The sequence below is a fragment of the Antrostomus carolinensis genome, unplaced genomic scaffold (genome assembly GCF_000700745.2).
Source record: "Antrostomus carolinensis isolate BGI_N321 unplaced genomic scaffold, ASM70074v2 scaffold2948, whole genome shotgun sequence".
NCBI lineage: Eukaryota > Metazoa > Chordata > Aves > Caprimulgiformes > Caprimulgidae > Antrostomus > Antrostomus carolinensis.
Window position 1 is genome coordinate 49,443 of NW_010333500.1, and position 14,001 is coordinate 63,443.

The following is a 14,001-nucleotide window of genomic DNA, read 5'->3' on the forward strand; positions in this document are numbered from 1 at the left end:
GTTAATGTACAGCTACTATGAGAAAGAAAGTACAGATGATAATGAAGTAGACTTGTAAGAACGCTTTGTTATAAATCTGTTCCCTATCGGTGTTTTCAACCAGTGAATGACAGATTAGATTAAGAACTCGTGGTTTAACCCTAGGAATTTGGAAGAAGTGTTAATGACATGCAGAAGATGTGTAGTGGGGGAGTTGAATCAGTTTTAGCCCAGTACAGTTTCTCTGGAACAGAAGTAAGAGAGTATTAGAGAAGACGTCAAAAGAGTAAAAGAAGCTGCGATGGCCTCAATTAGCAGTGTAACCTTCAAGAATGAGTAGTTTTTGTGCCACTGGAAGAAAGTGAAGGAATGTATAGCATGCTGGCTGGTAAAGTGTAAAAAAATGTTATTTTTTGCCAGGAGAAAACGTTCTGTTTAGAGGTAACTGTGTCCAATGGACAGAATCAACTGTACTGCTGGTTCTTCAACAAGGAGTAGGAATAGTGAATGCAAGCTTAGACGTTTTCATTCTCATGTGCTGACACACAAGATGTATCCCCTGGGGTCCTTCTCTGAATACAATTGAATTGAAGTATTGAATCAGTTCTAACAAAATTGTTCTGAAAAATCTAATTAGAGAAAACCTTGTACAGGTGAGAAGAAGAATCTGGAATCTTGGTTTGGATGTGATTTATTCCTGTGTTTGCATGTGCTGAACAGGATATCCCAAATATTATGTTAGATGCCATTTTGGAAAAGGTTTATGTTTTTTACCACATAAGTATAATTTATCCTTAGTCCTTGTGCAAGTTCTTTGCTAGTCTCACTGCTTTTTCAATGTTGAAGTGAACAGGAACATATCAAGGACTCATAAACCTTCAAGAATGAGTAGCTCATGGATAACCAGGTGACCCCAGAACTGGAGAGATGAGGCATTTGTGTGAAGTTTCACTACCACTAGAGAGGGGAGGAGAGAGAATTATTGAAGGAAAATATTTTCAGATAGTGCAAGCTTACCCTTCCTAATACACACGTTTTATTGCTTCTGTACATTTTAGTATAAAAGCTTGTGGTCTTTGTACGCAGTACTACGGAGAAAACCTAGAACAGCAAGCAGCATTTTCCAAGTGATGGTTGTGAGCCAACATTTGATACAATTTCTCTGAATGATTTATGCCACTCCTAGGTGGGGACACTTCACCAAGAAAATAAAATGGCAGAATTATGTCATTGGCACTGTCATTGACTAAAATTAATTGATGATGCAGTGCCTTTATTATGATGAAAGGGCGCAGTAAGGATACAGATCCTCAGAAAAAACAATGACCAATTTCTAGCTTTGCTTTTTTTTCATGTGTTTATACCATAGAAACTGATAGATTCTAAAAAGCATGGAAACATCGTTTTTATATATGGTTTGGGAATACAGCCCTTGTTAATTGATTAACACATAATAAGGAATTTTATATTTGGCTTCCTATAGACGAATAAAGTTATCAGGAAATTTGTTTTCTAGAAAATTTTTTGATGTTTCAGTCTCTTCGTATTATTTCTCCTTAATTATAATTTTAATTCTTGTTTGCTTCTTTTCTGAGTGCAGAACTGCAGCTGGTCGTCAAAGGTAGCTTGTCCAGCAGAAACACAAGTAACTTTCAGACATTTAGGTTATTAACTAGCTCTTAGTCAATATGCATAACTGATGCTTCAGAAAAGAGACACTAAGCTGAATAGTAGTACTGTTTCTTGTGAATAGTAGTAACTCCTTGTTTTGGCAGAAAATAATATAGTGGCACAGCAATTGAAGTGGGCAAAAGGAGGGAAACTGGTTATCACAATTAGCAGCAGCATGAATTTGTGCTTCTCTACACCATAGTTTTGAAGTAGTTTGTTGACCTTTTAAGTGAACCTAGACTGTATTTTGACACAAACTTTGAGGCAGGACAGAAGGCTTGTTATGTACTAAACCACTGAAAATCAGGCAATTCAAATAAAATGGCTACCTTGGCTATCTTGAATAGGGCCCAGAAATGGCAATCTAAAGATTATCTGGAAGGACATGGATGCATTGTTGGGTGCTTTTACTGTTGCTAAACAATGCTACTTACTTTCTTAACGCAAAGCAGCTCTCCAGAATGTTACCATACGAAATCATGATACATCTGATTATTCATGGTGTCAAGGGCTGGGGTTTTTTATCACTTGCTGTGGTTGTTGGCATAATGTTTGTTTGAGGGCGTTTTTGTGGGTTTTTGTTTGTTTGTCGGGTTTTGCGGTCTTTTTTTTTGTTTGGGTTTTTTTTCCTTTTTTAAAGTATCAGTTGTTTTCTGTTAGCTGGAAAGATTTGTTTGTTTTAATAATATTCCATCTTTCATAATCTGTGGTTTTACTAGTCCCCCAAATGTCCATGTTTTTATTAAATAGCTGTAGAACTTCTGTCACTTTAATTTCAGCAATGACTCTGAGTACTGACAGTGAATACCTCACTGGCTTTTGTGGTGAAAATGCAGTTCTTAAGTTATAGGTGTTACTTTAAAAGAGATAGCATGCTTTATGCTGACAAACATTGATAGTTTCATGAACTAACATCTCCTGGAGTTCCAGGAACATTTCAAAATGTGAAGTATTTGTTTGATTTAGAAGTTAAGGAGAAGTTTCTTCTTGTTTGTGGATGTATTTGCTCGCTTGCATTGATCCTTCCCAGATTTTTTTTGGAGTTTTGTGTTTACAGTCCCTAAATTATGTTGTTTCATTTTTTTGAAATGTTTTGCATTTAACAATTCTAGCTCAAGAATAATTCTAGTATTTTCTAGTGTCCTCATAAAAATAACAACATTTCAACTGTAACTATAAATATTTTCCCCGATATATTCCAGTCTGGCACTGCACATTTTCAAGTGTGATCCTCTTGAGCTGAAATTTTTCATAGTTAATTGCTATGTAATTATTATTTGATGTTGCAATATGAAAATAATCAGATTTTTTTTTTCTTCCTTGAGTTTAAGAGTAGACAGTATTTTTTCTCTGTTTAAAATCTTCCAGGTGCCTTTCTGCAAAGATAGACCAACACTATTGCAATCTTAGAAAAGAAATTTCCATATAGCTCTTGCTTTTTTCACAAGCCAAGGAAGATAGCCAAAGAAATACTATTTTTGTCATAACTGAATGACTGCATGAATTTTTAACATAATGCAGAGCAGTGTTTTCAAATGCTATTTTGTGGAACAGGACATTTTCTATACTTTCTAAATGAAATCTTCAGTTAGAAAGTTATCATTTTCTTTCTTTTCTCTCGTCTCCTCCTTGTTCCTAGAGGAAACAAGGGAAGGAATAGGATTCTCATCCAGTGGACTAGTCTGTGCTGCTTCTGTTCAGTGTAATGAAAGATGGCCAGCCTAGAAGACACTGTGTAAGCGTAATATCCCATGAAATGAAAATTACCCCGTGGAGGGGGCACACATGCGTTCCTCAAACTTTGATATAAAACTTTGCATTTCCTAATTTGTGCGTGTGCTTAAACTCATAATGCTAATCTTGTATTCTGGGAAGATTTTTCATTTTCTAATCATTTTAGTCTTCCTTTTTTTTCCCTCCAGTATTGAAATCTAATTTTTGTGTGTGAAGCAGGTGTGCAAAGTATGATTAAGTTAAATGGATTTATCCCTTTTAATAATGTAAAACTTAGTTTCAGGCAAACCAAGTCATCAGAATAGTTTTTAAAAAATACTGTGAACTTTGGTATCTATTTTTTTTAAAGCTCCTATGTACTGTAACATAACCTACTCCAAATAATTATCATATATTATAGTGGTTTCCATTAGTGACTGCTATAATTAAGGTTGCAAATCAGTTTCCATTATAATCCTTTGTTTTCACACAATGATAACTTGTTAAAACACTAACCTTTGGGACTAAAGTTTTCCATGGTGGTTCTGCTTATAGCTAAATTTGAGGGGAGGGAGGAGAAAAAGGAGTTTGAACTATCCTTATAAGCAAGTGCTTATCTGGTCATTTTGTGTACTAGGATCAAACTATATAGCAAGGAGGTAAATAGTTATTGTTTCCAGGGACTAGAAAAACCTAGAAGAAAGATTAAAGGACAAGCAGTGCAGAACTGCCTTGAATTTTCGTTGCACTTGTGTTTTTGACTAGCCTCACTGCTATTTTGTTTTGAAACATCTCTGTATAATGCTGCAAAAAGTATTAGTCTCTCTTTATTAACGTCTGCGTCCCACAACAAAACAGCACTGTGTCAATTTTACTGATAATCAGATGAAAATCGATTACAGAGGTGGAAAAGAGATATGATGGTCAGTTGCGGATTCATGATTCCATTTGTGAATCCCAGTCCTGAATCTGATGCTGGTTTTTGGGGTGAAAATCTTCCATAACAGTGAAGTGAGGGAGGCAATATAAGAAAACATTTACTGTGATTATTTGCCCGGTAGGAGCTTCTAAATGTCAATAACTACTGCACTGCTTTTTCCTGGAGAGAAAATAGCACGTTCCTGTATCATTGCAAATAACTGTGTATGTTAACCTTTTAAGGTGACCACTATGCAAAGCTTGTATAAGTACCCTATCTATAGTATTTTTAGTATGACATGACAATTTATTTTATCATATAAAGAAATCAAGTGTTAAGGCATAATGTAAGGGAGTGCTTGGGCAGGCAGAGTTGAAGGATAAGCTTTCAACTCTAACATTCATTTCCTGTGCTTGTTTTATCATCCCTAACATTACATTAGTATCATTTCTTTGCATAGAATTCATTTTAAGAAATGGTGATTGGTTCTTCCCCTCAGCCCTCTGGGAGAGTGTTTTAATTAGTTTCTTGAGATATATGATAACAAACTGAAGTACAGGTACTAAAGAAAAAAACTACTATTTTGTTATGTTCAGAAATTGCTCCTCCACTAGTCTGTCTGCAAACTGTTGCTACTGTAAACATCTTTTTTATAACATGTTGTGAAATACTACAAAGGTTGATTTACAGATAAAATAAAATAAATCATAACAGAAAAAAGCATGTGCCTTCCAAAAGATCAGTTTCTGGGAGACCTCATTGTCTGCAGAGGGTCCTGTGAGTCAATGAAATGTCTTGCACATGGGAAGGTTTCTACATCTGGATTCTTTTTACCAGTTGAGGTCTTTGATCTGAAAATGTTACAACTCTCCTATGCCCTGTGATTTGTCTGGCAAGATGAGTTATTTACAAATGCAATTGCTCTTCTGACAACTCAATTTTGAGTGTGTAAGTGCTGAGGTCCCCATCTGTAATCCACAAGGACTGCTGGTAGTCCTTTTACTGGTTTCAGTGGACTTTCATTCTGATATTTGGACTTTGAAGCACCCCAGGTCGATTGGTTAAAAAAAAGACTATAAACAATTATAATTTAAAGATTTAAGGTGCTGTGTGTCTGAAATAATTAGACAGTGTTTCAAATGCTTGTGAATTTAAATAAGTTTCTGATCTTTGTGTCTTTTCTTTTATTCCTCCAGTGGCCGATGAAAGCAAAGTTGGTTTGTTGGCTGGACACAAATCAGGTAAGCTCTTTTCCTGTTTTGGAGGAAATGTCAGCAACTTGAAAGTAGTATGGGCAGTAAATGAAATCAGGTTACAGAAACTTCGGTGACTAAGAAAGCTGCAAATTAAGGCATTACTTTGTAGACACTGACTCCAGATTGTACAATGATGAATTAGGGATTGTTCTTTTCAAGGCAGTGTATGTAGCAGTCATTTGCAGGAAGAGCTGTAACTTTTTTTTTTTTTTAGTGCTGGTGCTATTAACTGAATCACAGAATCACAGAATCATCACTGAAGATGATGGCCTTTCAAATAAGGGCAAGTGCAACATGTCTTGTGGATTGTGGAAACTTAAACAATATACGTTTTGAAAAATACAAATATTTCTTGCTTTTTCTCCTTGCTCAGAGTTCCACTTCCATTACAAGGAGTATTGAAGATATCACTAAAAAAATTTCTACATATTAAAAAAAAAAAAAAAAAGAATGTCAGAGCTTTTCCTTTCATTGTGCTTGTGCAGTAGAAATAATTTATTTTTTCTTAAACTTTTCAGGCCTTAGTAAGAAAAAAACCCAAGTCCATACTGCTGTCGTTACTGTACTAATAAGTTCCACAAACCACACCTTGGTACTGTACAACTTGCAGTCCTTGTATTATAAGAACTTTCAAGGAAATGTCACATAAGATGGTAATTTTTCACAAGCTGACATAAAAAAATCTTGAACTTTCTAGGAAACTCAAGTTATTCAACAGTCTCTTCTGATGTTAGAAAACCCTAAAGTTTCAGACTGCCCCTTTGTAGCATGATTGCACATTGCCTTTTTCCACCCCTTTGATAGAACTAAAAAGCTGAGGTCCTGTAAAGGAAGGTCAACTGTGAGATTCCTGATTGTTTGTGGTATTCCTTCTCTGTGCAACTGGCTGTTTTTCTTTAGTTCTCTGGCATGGACTTTCCTTATCTGAAGACCTTTTCCTGAACTTAGTAGACAAATTATTTTTAAATTTTTCTGGCATCTTTCCTAAATCTGTGAACTTCTTGAATTCTCTTTCTGAATCAAGGGGTAGTTCATATGTCTTGTAACATTATCACTCCTGGCGAGAAAAAAATTCTTTCAACTTTTTGTTTTGGGAATGTGAAGGCTTCAAAGAAATGATCTTGTCAACTTGAAGAAGGTAGGGGTGTTGCCCTTGAGATTTTTCCTGTGCCTAAAAATTACTACAAGCATTGCAACATCATGCAGTTTTCCAAAGATCAGTGGAATTCACTGCCATCAAAGAATATTGTAAGGAAACCTGGTGAGGTCATAACTCTTTTGGCAATCTGTTGTTATAGATACATTAAGCTTTATAGTAACACTTTAAGCAGCATTTGATCTTTCTTCTGCACACTTCTCCAGATTCTTGAAAACAGTGGCTCTGAAAATTTTTCTGTTTTAAGACACCTACAAATTTTATATGAAAATGTAGACCCATGGTTATTGAACTTTGGCTTGTTTGCTTTACTTACCCTTCATAGGCTTCTTACATGTACCTAAGAGCTTTTTCCCTAGGCTAAAATCAGGGGTCAACAGATCACCTAAGGAATAGATATAAAGATCCTACAGGTTGTTTCTTTTTTCCCCCTTCAGAATAAAAGGAGCTAGCTCACTTCTGAGAAGGTTGGAGTGTAAATGATTTTTCATGGTTCTGTCCACTTTGAATACTGTTCAGTTACTGTTGAAAAACGTTTCTCTATGTTCCATTTACTAACTCTTCATAAAGGGAGATTAAGCAGCAGGTTCAGTTTTCTCATTGTACCATTCAAATATTTATTTTAAAGGCCTGTTCAAGAATATAGCATTATTTTTCTTTGGTCTCTTTTTACTGGATGCTTTTTGGAATTATATATCTTACACACATCTTGCTGGCATTCAGTCACATCACAGAACACTTGTTTTAACATTGTTGTTCATTGTGCTGCCTTCCTATAGGTACCTTTTTAAGAACGTGCTAAGGGAGACATTGCAGCTTCTTGTGCTTGGAGCAAAACACTTATTTTGTCATTACAGAATGAAGAGTTTCCAACCTATTCTAGACATCAAGAAATTAAACATATTTCTCTACAGAATTAATTATCGCCTACTAACAATCAATGCAATTATCCCTTCTCTCCTTCAACATGACTTGTTCTATGAAATACACAGTTGAGTAATTCTCTCTAGGGAAATATCCTTTCTATTCCTTCTGGGGCAGTGGCTCTTCAAGCATTTAGTCTCAGCTTTTGGTATAGCTACTGTATCCCTCACGTATTACGTGTTACTGAGCAGCAGCAGGAGTTGGTAGCGTATTCAATTTAAAAAGCACTATCACAGTTCTGCAGAAGACCAAGACATAAGAAGGATCTGTAGCTGTAGCCCCATCTTTCTGTCTTTTTATATATTGCACCCACAAACAGCAGTTCCATTTTTATTTTCTTAAAAAAGTAGATTTGATTTTTAGAAGCATGTCTGGACACATTATGAGCTTGTAAGCATGTTCTGTGTGGAGATGGCTGGAGAGTTGTTCCTGTATTTCACACTTGTAGACATGCATCTGTGAATTCTGGTTCTCATAGCTGGTCTCTCCTTCATCCTGCTGGATGAAAGACTCCTACAGTGCTTGCAGGTGTTCGTAGTGTTGCAAATGTTTTCCAGAATACCATTGGCAAAAGCATTGGAGTGCCGTATTGATGCAGCGTACTCAGCACTTTCAGGAAAAGACCAGAGTTCAGAGTGTGAGTAAGGCATCCTCTCTGAATCCTCTAAGGAGGATTTTGTCCTCTATAAGCTTGCTGTGTGCTCAGCAATGGTGTGTCCCCATTCCCTGAACTCAATTCCAACCATGAGAATGAGAAGCAGACAAGTGGTGCCTCTTATCATAAAGCAGAGAGGATCCCTGAAAATTCACAAAGTTGAAAAATCAGCAAACTTTACCTCAGTTTTTCATGAACTCTTAGCTTTTTAGAAAAGTTATTCCTGGAGAGCTAGGAGGATACCCTTCATAAGGAAGGGCAAGACTGTTATACATCAAATATAATCTGATTTAAATGAAATACTGAAATGGAGTACTGAATTCTTTGCAGCTATTTTTATTTTTTCTTAAATTCTTTTTTTTTGTGTTCTGATTTACTGCTTGGAACACTTTTAGTATGTATTAACTGTCTGCTGAGGTCTCTGCTGACACAGCTCTTTCAGATGATGCAGTGCTGGAGAAAAGCTGATGAGTCTTTTTTTATGAGCTCTGACATATTAATTAGCAAAATGGGCAAAAAAGCTTTCCTATTTTTATTTTAATGTCACTAGACCATGCTTTTGGCTGGGGTTATGTTTTGAGACAGTTCTGAGACAAGATGAGTTGAAGATCTTTCTTGCTGGCTGCTATGTGAGGAACATGTGACTGGGCTATGGATTAGTACTGGCAAGACTGAATGGTACAGGGGTAGCTCTGTTACCAAGCTGAATTTGAATTAATGTTATAAGGCAAGAGATAGGGTTAGGACCTGAGTAGGAAAAGGCCCATTGGAATAGTTTGAAGGATACTTCTGGTCAAGTTATACCCCTCACTGTTAATTTTGCTGACAGTGTGGTTACCAGTTTGCTGTTCAGCCTATGAGTAGGATTAGTGTTCTGGGAAAGAAGGCTTGAAGAGGTAGGTGTACAGCTAAATCCTTCAGGGTCAGGGCTTTGATGAGATCTGTGCTGAGACGTCTGGTAGACCTCCTGTCTGTACTGTTTTGTGTATAGTTAAGTGAGTTGTGGTTAAACTGGGGTTCAGATTGGGACTGGAGTTAGTTTGGAATAAGGTCGGTTAAAGGTCTTGGTGAATTTCTGCATCCTTTAATGCCAGGATATATTCTGCATTAAATAAATGTTACTGAGGTTTTGTTAAGGCTAGGATGAGGATTAAGATTATGGTTTAAGATGCAGGAGTGATTGAAAAGTTGGATTTTTTGGTAGATTTTATATGACCCACTGGAATAGAGTATGGAAAGTGCAACAGATTAAGCTTCCTTGTTACCTTCAGGAAAGGCTCTCCAACCTATTGCAAAAGCTATGGTTGCATTCATAGGCGAAATAAGTCTATGAGATTCTAAGGTTGCATCTATACAAGTGTAAGATTAATATCCCCTTTGGCTTTGAAGTTGTGTGGCTCAGGATGATCCCCATCTGTGATCTGAACCTCTGTTGTAAAATGGCTGCAGGTTGTCTCTGAAAGCTGTGCCTGGTATCTCCTAGCTCTTGAACAGTGTCTAGGAAGTGTTGTGAGAGCAGAAGAGCTGTTGTAATGCTTTTATAGTGTAGATTATTACATTCTAGTAAACTGAGGTGTGTCTAGGCACTGCTAAATTTGCAAATATAAAAATAACCTATGATTTTTAGGAACTCCGGGTTAGTTTTTTGCAGGGACAAAGTAGGATCTGGTGCAGGCAGAATCCGGTGTGTTAGTTTGTTCTGGTAAAAGTGTAAATAATGGCTAGGTTAAGCCTATTGCTGCAATTTGAGTTCAGACTTGGAAGGGCAGATAAAACCAGAGAACATTTTTTTTTCCTAACTGGAGGAATCATGCAAAGATTGATCTATTGGAACAGCAGCAAAATCCAGTGGTTTACGCATGCTTATATAGCACAAAAGACTTTCGTTTAATGAAGGATTTGGGGAAGGGGGGTTCAATAGTGGGGCTAGAAAGGACCACAGAAAGCTTAGTGGATGCTGCTAGGCTTGTTTGAAAATGAGACTGGTGCCACTGTAGCAAGTTTAGCTTCTGTTTTCCTTTTGATTCGCAGGTAGCACAATTATGTCGAAGAGGTGTGTAGGTAAGTAGTGTTCTCCTCGCCTCATGCCAGATCTCATAATTTTATTAAACAAGCCTTCTGGCTGCTGTAGATGTCGTTAAAGCTGAGCTTTTCAAAGGGGGCATTGGGTTTAGGACCGAGTTCATAAGGATTTATATAGTAACTAGATCTGCAGTCAAAAAGACTCATGTAAATGACTGAGCTGCCTGGCGTATGCAAGTGAAATGCTTGTCCAAACAAGGACCTTGCCACTATCTAGCTGAAAGTGTGGCATATAATATCTGACACTTGTCTTTGCATTTGTGAGAGGAGAAAAAGGTTGATCTCAGTTCATTTTATTTCTCTTTGATCGTAAGAGCATAATACTTGTCTGTGTCAATCATTCTTGCAAGTGTGAAGAGGAATTGCCTGCTTTGCACACTGCAGTAGAACTTAGCAATACCAATGTAGCCTAACCTAGCCTATATGTATCTTGGCTTGGGTACTGGAGGCAAACAGACCCAGGCAGCACTGGAAGCTGTACAACGTGATTTTACCTTAATTCAGCCAGCATGGTGCTTTGTGCTTTTTCAGTTTGACTGACACAAAATCAAGAGCAAGTATATTTCTGCGATGCTTCAGTACACCATATTACTCATAACCCATGCCTCTTTAAGCTTTGAATCCTTAACCTATGGCTTGAGTTTGATGCTTTGTTGCTGGGAATATTTTTGCAAGATTTAATTCTTTTACTGTTACCTTCACTTTGGACTTATGTCCCTAGATGACTATTTTCTTGAGGTGGTATTATTATTTTTACTACTGTTAATACTATTATTTATTACCATCTTTGATTATGATTCTCCAAGCAAAGTGTTCCTTTGACCATATAGTTCCAAATAAATTGTTGTCATTGGAGAATCTGCATTGACTTGTGCAGCCAAGAAACAAAAAACAAGATTCATTTTTCCTGCAGGTCACTTACAGAATTAATTTTTTCTTCTATATTTATGTTTGATAAGGTCTAAAGTCAAAGATGTTACATTGAATCTATTATATTTTGGGGGTTTATAAAGATTTCTAGTCCAAAAGTTAAAATGCTTAGCTTTTGTTGAATCTCTGCCTATTGTCATTTTTTCTTCAAACACAGCTTGTCTAGTGGAACTATGATGATACATTAATTTACCTAGTACTCTATGCCAGTATGGCTTTACTACCCTTTTTTTAGTGGACTTCATTTTTAAAGGGTTTTTTAAAAATAAATATATAGTGGTTTCCATGTTACAGATTGTTCTAACCATCTACATTGGCTAGAGCTGGGTGTGGGGGGGGTGCTTATTTAACACTACCTAGTTGCACAAGAACCAACAGCATGCTGTGACCAAGCCTATGGGACAGGACAGCACAATATTGAACTGCTGGACTGCAAGATTTTTTCATGTCTTAATGGTCACAGTCTGGAAGTCTGTAGGAATAAATCCCAAACCTCCAACTTTCATGGGCTGTCTTAAGAATTAGTCTTGAGAAAAACGCTCTTTTAATTTCATCTGCTGTTTAGAGTACTAAGTATATGGTATGAACATTTAGTTGGAAAAACTTTCATTTGTATGTTGGAACTTCATGTGTTTAACCTGAGATAGGGAAGTGTATTGAAACAACATGAAAACAAAATTAGAAATCTTGTCAAGTTGTTGTTTTATTGTTGGGTTGGGTTTTTTGGGGTTTTTTTTTGAGCAAGAGAAGTTCAAACTGGACATTCCAGATATTGATTATTTTTAAGAGGCTATTAAAAATGGGACTGGTACAGCAATGTCTCTCTTACCCCCAGCCCCCAGTCAAATTGTATCTATTTCTGCATGAGAAGTTTGGAGAAGGAAGGCTGGATACTTATCAGTTCCTGTGCTTCAAACAATTATCCTGAATTAACAGAACTTGTTGTATTGTTGAATTTGAGTGAAAAGCAGTTTGTTGGTCAAAATCTCTTCTGAATGCCAAGCTGGCAGCCTTTACAGTCCCCCTTGCCTGTCAGGCCTATGTGACTGATAAAGAACTCTCACGGATAACCTAGTTAGATGGTTCTCCTCTGTGGAGGGAAACAAGCTCTCCCTTTCACTCTGGGAAGAATCATTTTATGCCCCTAGTAACTCACCAGCTGTAACTATTCCTATGACAGCTTTTTTGCTTTGTTTTTGAAGACTTTATTAGCTGTGTGATGATGATTGTCATGACCCCTTTTTTGTTAGGTCCTGAGAAAATAATCTGTTGATAAAAATCCCTCACTTGAGGGTGCAGTTTGATGTTACGATGTTGATCTAAAAGCTTGCGGCTGCTGAAAGAGGCAGTCTTGGTCACCATACCTCCTATTCGCAGCTCTCTGGATCCCGTTAATTCTTTTATTCCAGTCCCACAGCTTAGCTTGTGAGACGATTGAGAGCGCTAAACCAGCTAAAAAGTAAAACAAGAAAGACAGAAGTGAATAGTGCTGGGCTTATGTCCTTGAACCACTCATTTGAGAGGCAAGCTTGCTTGCCAGTAGAAGGGAAACTCAGCAAGAGGATGGAATTGAGAACTCTGGCTTTCAGAGGCAGCTGGCTATTAAATCACCTTACCTGGCATGTCAAATCATAACCTTATTAAATTAAAATACCGAACTCGCATTGTTTGGTGGGGGGGGGGAGTAGATTTTTTTAAAAGACTTTTTTACTTGCCATGGATAAAATGTGACCAACTGTTAGTGTGCATTGTATTAGGATATGGTAGAGCAGTGCCCATTGCTCTTTCTTTGAACTACAGTCATTAAAATGAAAAGTTCTGATCTGCTGAGAACAATAACAAACTTGCAGGAGAAACCCATTTCTTGTGTGAGGTTTAGGATCTAGAGCAGAGCTGAATGTAGACCAACTGCAGTGCAGATGCAGATTCAAGGGTCTGTGATGGAGGCTTTATAACATAGCATAGTTGATTTAATGTTTTCCTGTCTCCTGAAGAGGATGCCATGTTACCCTTGTATTCATAAATGCTTAGCCATGTGTTTCTGTCCCCTTTCTCTCTATGACAGTGTTGTTATAACTCTGTGGAGAGCTATTGTGGGGAGCTAATGTAGCATATAAAAAATAATTCTACCCCAAAAAAGTAGTATTCTGGTTTAGCCAAGGGGCAAGAAAAAGAAAGTTCAGGAGAGAGAAGAATGATTTTGTAACTGAGAGTTTTTTATCCCGGGATCAGCCTGAGCTGAAGGAAGTTGACTGAGGTGGAGAGGGTAGACAGACACATCTGAGGGAGAAAGCATGGGTGAAAGAGGATTTGCAGATCTTCAGAGGTGTCTTTGTGCTGAAAGAAAGGAAGTGAGGGAGCAAGTTTGAGTCTTTATATCTTATCCTGAAGACGAAACTGAAAGTGAGTTTCTAAGAGGTTTGTTTAATAGCCAGTGAAACTTTGTGTATTTTTTACTGTGTGCTGTTACTTACTGTTAAAGGACTATGGCTATTTTTTAGCTTTGTTCAGCCTGCTGCACTCTGAGTCTGGTCCTGTCCTAAGGAGTGAGAGAAGATTGAGCTTTCCTTGGGAGTAGCTGAGTCTGACAAGCAGGGGGAAGCTTTTGTACATGGCAGATGGAGTGAACAGGCAGCAGAGACAGAAAAGAGAACAATTTTCATTAAGAACCACAGGAACTGGGAAGGGTTTCGTTCAATGTAGCTGATCACAGAAG

The 14,001-nt window shown here is 37.3% G+C and overlaps 1 protein-coding gene across 1 annotated transcript in view; it reads left to right on the plus strand.

The window, feature by feature from the left end:
- Positions 1-5,523, plus strand: part of PARD3B (par-3 family cell polarity regulator beta) — a gene marked incomplete at its 3' end in the record, with an annotated part of 52,921 nt that extends 47,398 nt beyond the window's left edge. Inside the window, exon 11 of the mRNA XM_010173861.1 lies at positions 5,479-5,523. Within this exon, the coding sequence (XP_010172163.1) occupies positions 5,479-5,523 (45 nt within the window). The remainder of the gene's footprint in view (positions 1-5,478) is intronic.
- Between the last annotated feature and the right edge of the window lie 8,478 nt (positions 5,524-14,001).